Here is a 15,028-nt window from a genome sequence, read left to right as displayed (position 1 = left end):
ACTCCTCCAACCACTTACTCCACTGCACTCGTTTCTCTGGACTCAAGGGAATAATCCCACTCCTTGCCAGACTAACACCCATCTACAAATATCATCTTCGCATGAAGAACAAACGGGCTCAGCAGTCCCAGAGGGTCGTAAACAGAACTAACAACACTTAGAAGCCCTCTTCTGGTAAACTTCTCCTGCTTCGTCTTGACCTGAACACCAACTTGATCAGTCTCAGTGTCCCAGTGGATCCCCAAAGCCCTCTAGACAGGTAGGAAACCGTTGTCAAGATCCAGGTTCTTAACCCCCTTTGCTCTTTCTTCTGAAGGAACTGCCTCTAGTACTTTGCAGTCTTTACTGATCAACTTTGTCAGCCTAAACCCCACAAGAGCGAGCAACCAGCATAAGCCGTGTACAATGTTTATTGCCCCTTCTGTAGAGCCAACAGACTTGAGACAATCATCAGCTTAAAAGTTCTTCAGGACAGTTTGTATTATCTCTTCAGGGAAATCCATTCTATGATCTTCCGCCATACACCTCAGGGCAAAACTAGCACAACTCTTACTCCAAACTCCCTTAAACAGATGCACTCACATCCTGTAAATTCCCAGCTCACAATCAATCTGACCATTCTTCCACCACAGAAATTGCAGGCTGTCACAGTCCTTTGGAGACACCCGAACCTGATGGAACATTCCTTCAATATCTCCCATTACAGCCACTGGTCCTTCTGTGAAGCGTGGTTAGACCCCTACAAGGTTGTTCATAAAGGCAGGACCTTGCAAAACTTCTTTGTTTAGGGAGGTGCCACCAAAGCTCGCTGCACAGTCAAATACAATTCGTAGCTTCTCGGGTTTGTTTTGAATCACAACGTTGTGATGGGGAAGGTACCAAATCCGTCTAGGTGTTGCACTAATCTCCTGCTCAGGGACCTGCTCCGCTAACCTTTATCAAGCAGTTCTTGAATTCCGCCCTTGTACTTTGCGTATACCTCAGGATCTCTCAGGAACCATTTGGCTAATGACTGGAGCCGCTTCTCAGCAACGCTTTGACTGTCAGGCAAGTTAGAGCATTCGGACTTAAAAGGAATATCCATTTGATAGTGTCCATCAACTACCTTAACCGACCGTTCCCACACATAAACAGCTCTCTTATCATCCACTGAATATTGTGGCAAACTGTTTCACTTGCGCATCCAGTCTTTCATCAGCTTGAGCAAGGTTGGTGAAGGCAGAATCCCCAGAGAGGGATTCAGATTCCAAGGGACTGTTAAGGGACCACCCCAAGCGAGTTCTAGTAGCATAAGGCTGTCCTTGTTACCCCTTTTGCAGCTCCAGGGGCCAAAGGGCCTTAAGGGCATCCTAGACAATCAAAATAGAAATACCCGACTCATCAACTCGAGGAAGGCAAAGGTCTTTCAGGTGAGGCCACTTTCAGATCCATGTCAATCTGTTGTCTATGGCAGCGCACAGTCTGCTTCTCAGCAGATAACGTCTGGCATCCCACAAGGGTCCATACTTGGTCCCATCTTGTTTTCGATTTATATTAATGACTTGCCCAACTGTCTACTTACGTCACAGATCCTACTTTATGCGGACAATGCTGTCCTTTTCTACACTGATTCAAACATCGGGAAAATAAGTACTCTTTTGAATAGAGACCTAAAACAGCTGCAGTCCTGGACTTGTCATAATAAGCTATGCATTCATTCTGTAAAGACTGAATACGTTGTTTTCACCACTCAACAAGGAATCGCTTTGACTACCTTGTCAGACAGGCCATTTAGCTTATTCCTCGGGGAGAAATGGATAAATCAAGCACAACATTATAAATACCTTGGTGTGCTAATAGATGCCAATCTTTTTTTAAACAACACGTGGATAAGCTACTGGTCAAGATTTCCAAAAGAAAAGGTGTCCTTGGAAGAATTAGAAACAAACTCACTGTTGACTCAGCCAATAAGGTTTATCAGTCTCTTGTTTTTCCAGTTATGGGTTATTGCGATATTGCATGGAGCAGCATTGGCAAAATAGAACTTGATAGGTTAGATCGTGCACAGAGAAGGGCGGCAAAGACTGTCTTGAAGACCAAAGATTCAGATGCCCAGAAGAATTTAAAATAGCTTCCCTTGTCTATGAGGCGTGACATGCATACTATTAATTTAACTTTCAAATGCTTTAAGGGAACCCCTCCAATGTTTTTTTAAAGATTATTTTAAGGTTTTTTGAACTACCCACAACACGAGGGGAAGCGGGAGGAACTTAATGCTTCCCAAAGTGAGAACTGAGACTGCAAGGAAAGTCTTTATTTTAAAGGATCAAAACTTTTTAATAACATTCCAAATGAAATGAAGGATCTTAACTCTGTCAAGATTTTTAAAACTCGTATTTTAGAATTATTATTATTATTGGATGTCACAAGGCGAGGCTATGCAGTTCTCCAATGTCGGTAGGTTCGCTAATGCGTACACATTTGCAAGCTGGATAACACCGGTTTTCTCTGTCCTGCTCTTAGCCGCTACTACTTCCAGAGCAACCAATTCTACATCAGGGCTTTCACTGCTGTTGACAGTAGTTAGGGAAAGCTTCGCTTGCTCTCCTTTCACATCTAGTTTCTCTATCAACGCCTTAGCGCAAAAGGTCTTTGTGCTTCCTGAATCAAGCAGGCCATGTGTGTAGTGATAAACTGTTTGACCCTTCGCTCTCACTTTCACAGAAACTATGGACAGTGCCAGCGTAGCCTGTGCTGGTTTTGGTGAGCTGCACGCATGGCTGTGACTTTCAATTTGGTGTTCCCTAGTTCCTGGATAAGGCTTTGTCTGCTGCTCGCCAGAGTTCTCCTTTGCAGATCGCTCAAGGGACTGGTGCAACAATTTGGAGTGCTTCGCAGTATATCCTTCCACACCACATTCAACACACTCATAAGGAAAGATTTAGATTTTGAAGATGAATCGTGCCTATGTGATCCAGCTGGGAGATTTATTATCTTAAATGCGACTGTGCAAGGAGTTAAATATATTTTTGCCAATATTTATGCACCAAATAAAGTGCGTGATCAGTGCACATATTTTAAAGATTTACAGGAGAGGTTGGATGGTATAATCTCAAGCCCTGAGCAAAAAGTTGTCATTGGAGGCGATTTCAATGTCACTTTTGATTCTAATTTGGATTGTCTGGGTGGGTCGCCAGCCCAAAAAGAGTCGGTTAAGGTACTTGAAGAAATTTGTTTTGATATGGACCTCGTTGATATCTGGAGAATAAGAAATCCGGATGGAAGACTATTTACTTGGAAGCAAACAAGACCTTTGATCCAAAGAAGACTCGATTTTTGGCTGATTAGTGACATCTGTCAAGATGAAGTTGAACAAGTTAAAATTATACCCTCTATAAAATCAGATCATTCAGCAATTACACTACTTTTCAATGGACTTGAAGAACAGAGACACGGTCCGTCCCACTGGAAATTTAATTCTAACTTAACTGAGGACGAAGAGTACATAAAACTTATTACGGACAGCGTCCCAGCTTGGATTGTGGAGTTCAAAGATGTAAATGATAAAAGAGTGCTTTGGGATCTAATAAAATATAGAATTAGACAAGTATCTTTGAAATACAGTAAAGAAAAAGCACGGTTAAGAAAAGCAAAAATACTTGAAATTGAAACGTCTCTTACATTTTATCAGAAAAAGTGCGCTGCCGATCCGTCAACAGAAAATTTTGAGCAGCTTGAAATTCTCAAAAGTAAGTACGACGCGCATTTTGATTATCTTTCAAAGGGTGCTATCATTCGATCTAGAGCGTCTTGGTATGAGAAGGGGGAAAAAAACACTAAGTACTTCTTAAGTCTAGAATCTCACAAAAAAGCTAAAGCTGTGTTCGCAAAGTATTTACTAAAAACGGAACTTTAAGCTCAGATCCTAAGATAATTATGAACGAACTCGAAGATTTTTACACTGTTTTGTACGATAGTGAGGGTAACGTGCCAGACTGTGCAAATTTATTCCTCCGACATCCTGAAATCCCTAAACTATCGTCAGAGAAAGCAGCTACGTGTGAGGGCAAACTAACAGTGGAAGAATGTCTTCAAAGTCTTCAGTCTTTCAAAGAAAATAAATCACCAGGCAATGATGGACTGACTGTAGAATTTTATAAAACATTTTGGGGTATCTTAGGTAAGTTATTAGTAGAAAGTCTAAATTGTGCCTTTGACTATGGCGAGTTATCGAATTCACAAAAGCAAGCGATTATAACACTTATAGAAAAGAAAGGAAAAGACAGGAGACAAATTTCAAATTGGAGACCGATTTCACTTATAAATTTAGACACAAAGATCGGATCAAAAGCAATTGCAAGGAGACTTCAAAAGGTGATACCCGATATAGTACACTACAATCAAAATGCATATGTAAAAGGAAAGTCTATATTTGATGCAGTAAGGGCAATAGATGATATTTTAGAATTTACAGAAAGAGAAAAGATCCAAGGCTTAATGGTAGCAATAGATTTTAAAAAAGCTTTTGACTCGATTAATAGGAATTTTATGTTAGAGACGCTATCCGCTTTTAACTTTGGTCCTACTTTCATGCGGTGGATTAGGACCTTCTATCAAAATATAACTAGTTCGGTCATGAATAATGGTTTTTCGACAGGCCCGTTCAACATACGTAGAGGTGTTAGACAGGGCGACCCTCGATCACCATATTTGTTCATTATCTGTTTGGAAACCCTTGCCATCACCGTGCGTGGAAATAAAAACATTCAAGGAATTCTAGTAGGCAAGGAAGAAATTAAATTAGAAATGTTTGCTGATGACGTCACAGCTTTTCTGAGAAATACCAGATCTCTTGAAGTGGAAGTGGAGAGATCTAACTATTTTAGGGAGGATTCAGATTGTAAAGACATTTGTGATACCGATATTCATGTATCGTGCCGGTTTAATTTGCGTGCAAAAAGATATCGTGACAGAGGTCAATAAATTACTTTTTAAATTTATTTGGAAAGGGAAAGACAAAGTCAAACGTTTATCTCTCATATCTGACTTGGATAAAGGTGGACTGAAAGCACCCCATCTAGAATCAATAATAAAGAGTCAAAGGATCATGTGTTGTAAGAAATTTGCTGAGAATCAACAAAGTAATTGGAAGATTATCCTATCCCATTATATGAAGAACGTGGGATCGAAATTGATTTTGCGTTGTGCATTTGATCTAAAGAAATTATGTATTCAATTACCCAAATATTATGAAGAGTGTGTCCGATGTTTCGCAGAATATTCAGTCGCAAATAAGTTAACAGAACAAGCATTGTGCCAAGAGATACACAACACAGTTATTTGGAATAATAAGTTTATCTGTATACAAGGCAAGTCTGTTTTCAGCGAGGGATTGTTTGAAAAAGGAATAATTACACTGGAGGATCTTAAGACTGATGGGAATGATGTTATCACAGGCTTTCAAATTATGGCTAGTGCATCATTTACACCTAAAGAAAAGTTTCAGCTTATGGCGATTATAGACGCAATACCAACACAGTGGCGACATCATTTAAAAATATGCAATAACTATGAATCCAATTCTTCGGTTCCCAATATTGCTCAGTTACATTTGAATGGTCACAATATTCGTCTCGATAAAGCTATCTCGAAAAATATTAACAAAGAAGCCCGCTCAAAGGTCGAGATTATACCAACCGCGCAGTCAAAATACTCAGAAAAATATAATTATCAACTAGATTGGCAAGAGATATATTGTATTCCCTTTAGAGTGACTGTAGACTCCAAATCACGTGAATTCCAGTTTAAGGTGTTACATAGGTATTTAGCGATGAATGAATTTCTCCATAAAATCGGCCTGGTATCTTCGTGTCTATGTACATTTTGCAAAAGAGAAAGTGAAACCATTGAACACCTATTAATAGAATGTGATTACTCGAACAAGTTTTGGCAGGATTTAATTAAATGGCTCAATATGATAGATATCAAAGTGGAAGCGTTATCAGAGATTGACAAAATTTTTGGAATCTGGAAAAGGCAAGTAGACTTTCATCTTCTTAATCATTTCTTGATTCTGGCGAAACAGCATATTTACTCTTGTCAAAATAAAGGCTACCTGCCTTCACTAAGAACCTATCTTGCAAAAGTATCCCTAATATATCAAATTGAAACGACGATTGCTGAATCAAATGGTAAACGTGCTTTTCACGACGTTAAGTGGAAAAAGTTTCTACTCAAATAATTGTAGTTCATCTGGTAGCTTGTAGTTTATTTATTTATTTATTATTATTATTATTATGATTTTTTGGTATTTATTGTCTCATCTATTAATTTCCTACTGTTTGTATTTTAAATTATAAAACCTTTGTAATTAGCTATATACAACCGCTTTGTCTGAATCAATTCTTGTAAACAACTTTAATTAATAAAAAAAAAATCAATAAAATACAAAAAAAAAAAAAAAAAAAACATTCAACACCCGCTGTGCACTGGCTCGTAACATGTCTTCCAGCAAAGCAACAGAAACAAAGTCTCTTACTCCAAACAAAAACCCAGCCTTTCTCTTGGCAACATAGCTTTGAACCGGGAACAAACTTTCTAGTCGTGATCCCTCTACACAGACAACAAACAGACCGGTTGGCCTTAGTTTCATTGACCTTAGGATCATTACTGTTGCTCCATCATGCTGGGATTCGCTTTTGCACGTCAGCTTGCACTCCAAAACTAGTTCCTTTGCCCCTTTCTGGTTTGAGGAGGCCTCTTGCACCGAAATACTTAGGTTTGTTCTCTGAAACTCCAAACACAGGATCGGTGGCCTCAGGAGCAGCTTTCAAAACAAAACCTGTCAAACTGGTTATTGAGGGATATCTACCAGTTGTTTTCAAGGTCTTCACCACTAACTTCCTCCATCGCCGCTGAAGGACCTGAGGTAGTCTTTCAACAATCCTAACCGTACTTCTCCTAGTGTAAATTTCTTCAAGTTTTGTTATCGCTTCTAAAGTCTCCTTACAATTTCTGAGATCATCTGCCATTTCCTGAAGGCGACGCCCCTCACCGTGCCATATAATGGGCCCTTCTGTGACTTTCTTAACCCATATCTCAGAGATCTTGTAATCATTTCCAAACCTCTCCTTTTGCAACAAGCTAGCTTTGGCATAATTCTCTGAAGGCCTCATAACAGCGCAGCACTTGATGACCTTGAGGGCTTCTCCTTTGTAATACTGGAAAAGCCTGTTCAACTTTGTGCCATCATCTATAGCCACACTCCCAATGCCGTTATTAAAACTATGCATAAACATCCAGAACTCCAAAGGGTCCCCGTTGAATGTCATAAGCTCAGCCTTTGGCAGCTGTATCATGTTAATCACCTGAATGAAGCGTGGCTCATCACAGAGAAAAGAATTCGGTCTGGCATGTGGTACTATGCCTTGTACAGGGGCATCTTGCCCTTTTGCTTCAACTTTAGCACCTTGATCTTGGGCAGTAGGGATCTCCTTTTTCACCTCGCCTGACGTACAGGCTGGCCACTCTGTGGCGTTTGGGTTCAAAGATGACTTCTTAACTGAACTCCTTATAACACTAGTACGATCACTGCATCCACCTTTCTCTTAAAACGTCTGGTAGACCCTTTCCTCAGCTTCTACTTCAGAGATCGTAGCTCTAAGGCTCAATTGCTCTTGGTCGCGTTGCAACTGTAACTGCCTTTGTTTTAATTCCAAACCGTCATTCAAAACTTGTGCCCGACCTATTAAAGCTGCCTTTCTAGCTGCGGACTTCAACCTCGCACTGGATGCGGTAGTTGAAGAGGACTTCTGTTCTTCCGAACAGGTTCGCATAGGTCAACAAGAACAAATATTAAACATAAACTTGGTTTAATCTGTCATCTCTTTCGACTGCGTTCATGACACAAGATGGAGGTCTCTCAAAACATGTGCTTAATCGTGACGTCATGTGACGTAAATTAGGACTGAGTCCTCCTGAACATACTCCCCTTCTTGATATAACAATATCAACAAAAATTACAGTCTCACCAAAGAAGAGCTAAAAATAAAAACAAAAAAAGTTCCTTCCTAACAGTTACACACACTTTCACTGAAAACTAGTTTCATGTTCAGTTCCTATCTTATGAGTCTTATGAGTCACGATGTTCTAGTGGACAAACTTTGACCACTGGTCTTCTCATCACACTCTTCCCGACTTGCACATCTACCACTCGAACCCTTCCGTCTTGTCCAGGATGAGCTTTTGTGATGCGCCCCAATGGCCCACGTCCCCTAGGGGTGTCCGGTGACATCGCTATAACAACGTCTCCTTCCTGGAAGTTCTTCTGATCACAAAACCACTTCTTCCTTGAGGTCAAGCTAGGCAACCACTCTCTCAACCACCGATGCCAGAAGTGACGAACGAGTTCTTGGACCATCCTCCAACGTCCACGAGGGTTAAAAGCTGTACTGTCCACAGCATCTGGCGTGAACCGACCCCCTAACTGCCCATGAAGAAAGTGGTTCGGGGTGAGAGGTACTGGATCTTGCGGATTTGCTGATTGGTAGGTCAATGGGCGTGAGTTTATCAATCCTTTTGCTCCAACAACAGCACTAAGAAGCTCTTCATCTGTAATATCAGGACTACCAAGGATTGCATAAATGTCTCTCTTTGTGGCCTTTACCATGACCTCATGAACGCCACTGAAGTGAGGAGCGTAGGGTGGATTAAAGTGCCATGTAACACCATAGTTTGCCGTGTTTTCTTGAATCTTTTCCCCGTCTAAGGCTGCTAGTTCTTCTAGTTCATTATTCACTCCAACGAAGTTCATGCCATTATCTGAAAGAAGATCTCCTGGAAGGCCATGTCGTGAAGCCATTCTGAAGAAGGCATTCAAAAAGGAATCAGTGTCAAGTCGATATGCTACCTCTAAGTGCACTGCTCTTGTCGCTAGACAGGTAAACAAGCACAAATATCTCTTGTGACAGGTCTTGCCTCTACCTTGCTTAGTGTAGAACGGTCCAGCGAAATCAACAGATGTCTGGCTGAAGGCACGCAAGGACTTCTGAGTTCGAAGATCTGGTAAGGGGGCCATAACTTGTTTGGCAGGGGTGACTTTTCTCCGTCTGCAAACCATACACTCCTTTTCCCACTCTCTAATAGCTTCTCTGGCCGAGACTATCCAATATCTACTGGAAAGCTGGGCAAGTACTTGGTTAGTTCCACCATGCTGGCTCTTTTCATGACTGTCTTTAATGATCAACTTGGTCGTCTGGTGATTTCTGGGGAGAATTATGGGATGGCGGGTATCCTATGGTAAACAATCTGCATTTGTAAGCCTCCCATCACACCTAAGCATTTCGTCTTTGTCCAACATTGGTTTCAATGGCAACAACTTTGACTTTCCAGGTAACTCCCTTCCTGACTTCAGCGCATAGATTTCTTCCTGAAATTCTTCTTGTTGAGCAAGTCTAATAAGCTGCATTTCTGAAGTAGCAATTTCTTCTGGTGTTACAGTTTCTTTCTTGTGTAAAGTCAATGGTGAACGGCAGTTTTCTATGAAACGGTACTGTGAGCACGGATCGTTACTCACAGGCGGTCGTTAATCCCTCGTTAAGAAACAGAACTTCTATACGCGCTTATGAAAATGGTTTGCCACAACAAGGTTCACGACGGTAAGATAACCAAACAAAGTTTATTGAAGAAGCGGTAGAGACGTTAACAATGCTTGGAGGTGAAGCGATGTTAGCGAAGCGATAACAAAGCGGTACGGTAACAAAGCGATGTATAAAGTGGTTTCGAAAACTAAGAAGTAAATACAACGAAAACTATAACAAGACTAAGTACTAAAGCTCTATTACAAACTTAAGAAACAAAAGTGAAAACTTCGTAAATCCGATACAAAAAGGCAATAAAAACAGTAACATGCACAAAGTGAAGAGACTTACTTCTGTGTCCGCGTTAGGGATTTTACAGCATTATACTTGAGTTATAGTCTTGATCTTTACGCGATGGTATGTTGACTAGAACTGAGCGTTTTCCTGAACACGTTCGAGGAAAAGCTAACTAACTACAAAGGACTATAGATAGAATAATTGAAAGCATTGTTTCGTTACTTGTACGTGGGCAAACATATCCGTTGGTCTGACCACAGAAACTTAAACTTATTGACAACAAAGAAACTCTAAAGTCTAGAAAGGAAATATAAAAACCATGAAGGATAATTTGGCAGCAACAGGTGCACTGTTGCAGTTAGCCTTGTGAGCCTAGTCCAGCTGGAGTATCTGGTTGGATCCAGGGGATCTTCTTTCGTTGTGGAGAGGAAAGTGGACACCTGCTCACTTTCTCCTTGGTACTGCTTTCGAACTTCAATGTCGGGTTCCACTCTGAACTTCATCTTCTTTTCTGGCCATTCTGTTTCTTCTTGAACTAAGAACAATGGACCATTCCACCACGTTTCCGCTTCTGTAAGAGCTGAGACACTTAACCCTTGTGTTAACAAGTCAGCTGGGTTCTGCTTGGTTGGTACATGCCTCCACTGTTCTGGGGCAGTCAATGATTGGATTTCGCCAACACGATTTGCCACAAAGGGCTTGAACTTCCGACTCCGACCACGAATCCAGTAGAGTATGTCTTCACTATCTGACCAAAACAACCGATCATGCTTGGGGATGTTCAGAACGCTCCCGATGGTCTCAGCAAGGCGGAGTCCAACCACCGCAGCCATCAGTTTAAGACGAGAGATGCTGACTGCTTGAAGGGGTGCAACCCTTGACTTTGAAGCTACTAAATGACAGGTGACAGTTCCGTCTTCATACAGATGTCTTGAATAAGTGACAGCTCCATACGCTTCCTGAGATGCATCAACGAAGGTGTGTAGGGTGATACTTCTGACTTCAGTTTCGGTTTGCAGACATCTAGAGATACAAAGGCAGGGTAGTTCTGAAAGTTCTTCGAACCACTGCTGGGCTTTCCTTGACAAGGTTTCTGGTACTAGGTCATCCCAGTCAACTCCACTCTCCCACATCTCTTGAAGAATTATCTTGGCCCGAATGACGTACGGTGCCAGGAAACGAAGGGGATCAAACAAGGTAGCTATCCCTTTTAAGAACGCACGTTTGGTACTGGTGTGATCACCATTGGGCTGATGCACTTGGTACTTGAATTCATCTTCACTGGGAGAGCACAATACTTCCAGAGTCTTAACAACAGGCAGTTCACCCCTATCAAGATCTACCTCCGTAACACAATCAGCATGAGGAATACATTCCAACACCTCAGGAACATTGGACAGCCACTTTCGCGCATGCATTCCAGCTCGAGCCCACAACTGTGACAGCTCTCTGTACAGTTTAATTCCAGTCCCCTTATTTGGGACTGAGTCCATACTATTATCCATGTAAGTGCTCTTCGAGACTGTTTCAGCTCCAAGAGAAAATTCTGACTGGTGCTTTCGAGCATGTTCCTGAATAACAAACTGTGCAAGAAATGGCGACGAATTTACTCCGAACACGACACACTCAAACTCAAACACATCAGGGTCCTGTTCATTGTTCAAGTCGCGCCAAAGAAAATGATGATAAGGTCGGTCACTTGGTTCCAACTTGATTTGCAGGTACATTTCTTGAATGTCGCACATTAAGGCCACAGGATCACGCTGAAATCGAAGCAGCTCATCAAACAGGTCATTTTGCAACTTGGGCCCTTGCAGCAGGACATCACTGAGAGAGACTTCCTCATATTTTGCTGAAGCGTCAAATACAACTCGGGTCTTTGTCGTCGACTTGTCTGGCCTCAGAACTGGAAAATGGGGGTGGTACCAGACTTGATCAGGTTTCTCCTCTTCTGGTGACACCTTACAAATGTACCCTTTGTCCTGATATGTCTGAAGCACATCACTGTAAGCTTTGGCTAGTTCTGGGGACTTCTGAAGACGTTTTTCTGTGTTCTGTAAGCGACGCAAGGCCATTTGAAAGTTGTCAGGTAACTCGGGATCTTTGGTTTTCCAGGGCAAACCAACACTGTAATGGCCATTCTCCAACCTCAAGCTCTCAGTAACCGCATCCCTGGCCCGCTTCTCTTCTGGTTTAAGAATCTGGGTCTCCTTGCCGGGCTCTTCGATTTCCCAAAATTGATGCACAAGAGTGTTCAATTCGTGTGAGTCTTTCAGAAAGAATGCGAAATTGGTTTGGGCTCTGCCTGTATTCAATTCCGGGTTTCCAATGCAAGTCCAACCAAGTGGTGTCAGTCTCGCGATGGGCTCGCCCGGCTCTCCTCTTACATCCTCTATCGAGTACAGCAAATCAGACAGGTCCACCCCAATGAGCAGGTCCACGATGGGCCTAGGCCCTACTTGTGGGAACTTAAGCACTTTCAAATGCTTCCACTTAAATTTGTGTCTGTTCCAATCGACAACATGCATACTTCCAGTGACTTGTTCGGTCGTGTGAGCAGAAGCTGATTTGTGAACTGTCCCGTCCAAACTGCTGATTGTAAACTCTACCACTGAGGAGTTCAGCTTCTCTTGGTTATCATTAAGAACATTCACAGTTAATTCTTGTGGTCTTCCTTCAAGACCAAGTTCTGCGGCAACATCGCTGTTCAAATAGGACCTACTGCTACCTTCGTCCAAGAGGGCATTCACTTTGACTTGTTTACTACCATTTGTCAGATACACAGGAACAGTTTGCAGGACCATGAACTCAGAAGGAGCAGTGAGTTTCATCGTAGTGGTTGTCACATGAGTCCTTTCCCCAGTCTCCCCTTCATCAGCAGCTCTACCCACAGACGTGCTGGACAGGTCTGATCCAACAGCTGACTCATTGCGAAAAGCTTTGTCATCAGCTTTATCCTCATAATGCATTCGATGATGGGCTGATGTGCATCCGTTTAGTCCACAAACTCTACCCCTGAGACACGCTTCACCTCTATGGCCATCAGCTAGACAGCGGAAACACAACTTCTGTTGGGTGGCTACTTCCCAGCGCTTTGCCACAGTCATTTTCTGAAAGCTCTCACAAGCCCAAACTCCATGTTGCCCTTTGCACACCTTGCATTTACGACTCAACTTCTTCTTGTGGTCTAAGGGATCCTGAGTTACAAAGGTCTGTTCCACAGGTGGGATCTTCTTGTCCTTCTTGAAGGTTTCTTTGAGAACGCCGGTTATCGTCTCTGAAGCCGTGGTCAGAAACTCAGACTCTCCGTCAACAAACTCTCTTAGTGTCTCGACATTCTCAGTCCGATTGTTGTCGCTGACCCACTGCTTGTACTTTGACAAAAGGCTTTTGTTAAACTTCCGCTGCAGGGTGATGTACAACAATCCATTTCCAAGCTCTGCTTCCTGCTTAGCATCCTTTAAGTTCACAACAATTCCATCAAGTAGTTCAGAAAATCTCTCCAGGTCTTTCTCATTGTCCTCCCTAACAGGTCTGAACAAACTTAGCTCTTCAAGCCTGAGTGTTAGGGCCCTTCGTTGTCCACCATCATTTGCTCCAATTGGGACTTTGCTGCTGAGTGACCCAGGTTCTCAATAACTTTAAGGGGCTCACCCTGAAGACATTCTCTTAATCGTAAAAGCTTGTACTCCGGCGTAGCTTTAGTACGATCCACACAAGAATAAAAGGCTGCTTTCCAAGCTTCTTAATTCTTCTTTTGGCCAAAGAATTTTGGTACGCTTACTTTTTTAAGTAGGGCAGACGAGTCGGCACTAATCTGGTCTGAAGTGGACGTTGAAAACGTCTGATTGTTTCCAAAGTTCATAGAGTAAGCTTGGCCTCCTCGCGACGATGGCGGTACGTAAACACTGTACGAGGGCATTGAACTCAACGGCAAATATGACTGATTTACTGAACTTACAACTAAAATGATAGGTGGCACTGAACGCTGAAAATGAAACTGCTGTTCCACTGCTGAAGGTACAGGCGTCGCTGGAATCGGCGAATGAAACGGAGCATACGGAGTGGACGAATAAACAACTCCGGTGAACGAAGGTAGAGTCAGCTCGATTGTGCTTTTGACAGCGGCCGAGGCGCTAGGAGTATCAGAAGGCAAAGATCTAACAGGCTGCTTTTAGACATTAGAATTGTGTTCCGTCCCCGGATCTGTAGACTTTGGTGTCTCCTGTACTTCTTTCGACTTCCTTTTCATTTCTTGTTCTTGGTCGTGTACTGCACGAGGCAGTGTTTTTCCTTCCTCTGGGTTTGGCTTTGCTGGAGGTTTCTCGCTGTGAAGGCTTTCGGCAAGTTGTCTTTTGCAGCCTGCGTAAGCTTTCTCAATTTCCTGTTCGATCTGGCTCAGTTCTTCTTCTCGTTTAGATACTTCTTTTCTAAGTCGTTTCGTTTTGGCTTGGTCTGTGACTGACGTTTCCGTTTGATCTCTGACAGATGATGATCTGCTTGCACCGCTCAAACATCCTTTCACAATTCCTTCGACTTTGTTAAAATCCTCCTCGCTTGCTTCCATTTTGTTCGAAAGAGTTCTAGGGTTTCCCAAATCCTTCACAGTCTCGTAGTACGTGCCTACCTCTTCATACGCTCAATGCACACCATCATAAGCATCCGTAAAATCATTCAACATCTCCATAACATTCATTCTTGACGACAAACCTCCCTCCATCGCCATCATGAGCTTGTTTTGGTTCCTCGTGTACGCACACTTCGGCATTCAGGCATTCCATGGTCGTAATTCTTTTCGAGAACCTCCCTCTGCTACCAGATGTTCTTCCGAACGGGTTCGCATAGGTCAACAAGAACAAATATTAAACATGAACTTGGCTTAATCTGTCATCTCTTTCGACTGCGTTTATGACAAAAATACAAGATGGAGGTCTCTCAAAACATGTGCTTAATCGTGACGTCATGTGACATAAATTAGGACTTAGTCCTCCTGAACAACTTCTTTGTACTCTGACAAGCTTGGCTAACGCTATGTTCTGGATCTACATTGTCTTCTAAGCAATCACTTGACATATTTAATGTACATTCCACACTCATATGGTGCTCTGCCAATTTTAATACCTCACTGCAATTGTTCTCAGCTTCAACATAATACATTAGGGCCTCTGATCTAC

General features: G+C 42.4%; 1 protein-coding gene across 1 annotated transcript; it reads right to left on the bottom strand.

Annotated features, from left to right (window-relative positions):
- Positions 1-6,659: 6,659 nt before the first annotated feature.
- On the bottom strand, positions 6,660-13,519 carry LOC146460053 (uncharacterized). Its single transcript, XM_085088781.1, has 6 exons — positions 13,509-13,519; positions 10,303-13,466; positions 9,312-9,516; positions 8,141-9,242; positions 8,010-8,019; positions 6,660-7,507 (listed from the first exon to the last, which is right to left on the bottom strand). The coding sequence occupies exons 1-6, from the start codon at positions 13,517-13,519 to the stop codon at positions 6,660-6,662; spliced, it is 5,340 nt and encodes a 1,779-aa protein (XP_084944907.1).
- Between the last annotated feature and the right edge of the window lie 1,509 nt (positions 13,520-15,028).

The sequence above is a fragment of the Pavona decussata genome, unplaced genomic scaffold, assembly GCF_977016875.1.
Source record: "Pavona decussata unplaced genomic scaffold, jaPavDecu1.1 SCAFFOLD_215, whole genome shotgun sequence".
Lineage (NCBI taxonomy): Eukaryota > Metazoa > Cnidaria > Anthozoa > Scleractinia > Agariciidae > Pavona > Pavona decussata.
This window is presented reverse-complemented; position numbering and strand designations above follow the sequence as displayed.

What these genes read in the sequence shown, in the direction of transcription:
- LOC146460053 (XM_085088781.1), bottom strand. An exon ending in AAAGCAGTACCAAGGAGAAA is followed by an intron (nt 9,517 to 10,302) that starts GTGAGCAGGTGT and finishes ACCGTTTCATAG; the next exon opens with AAAACTGCCGTTCACCATTG. An exon ending in GACAAAGACGAAATGCTTAG is followed by an intron (nt 9,243 to 9,311) that starts GTGTGATGGGAG and finishes AATTCTCCCCAG; the next exon opens with AAATCACCAGACGACCAAGT.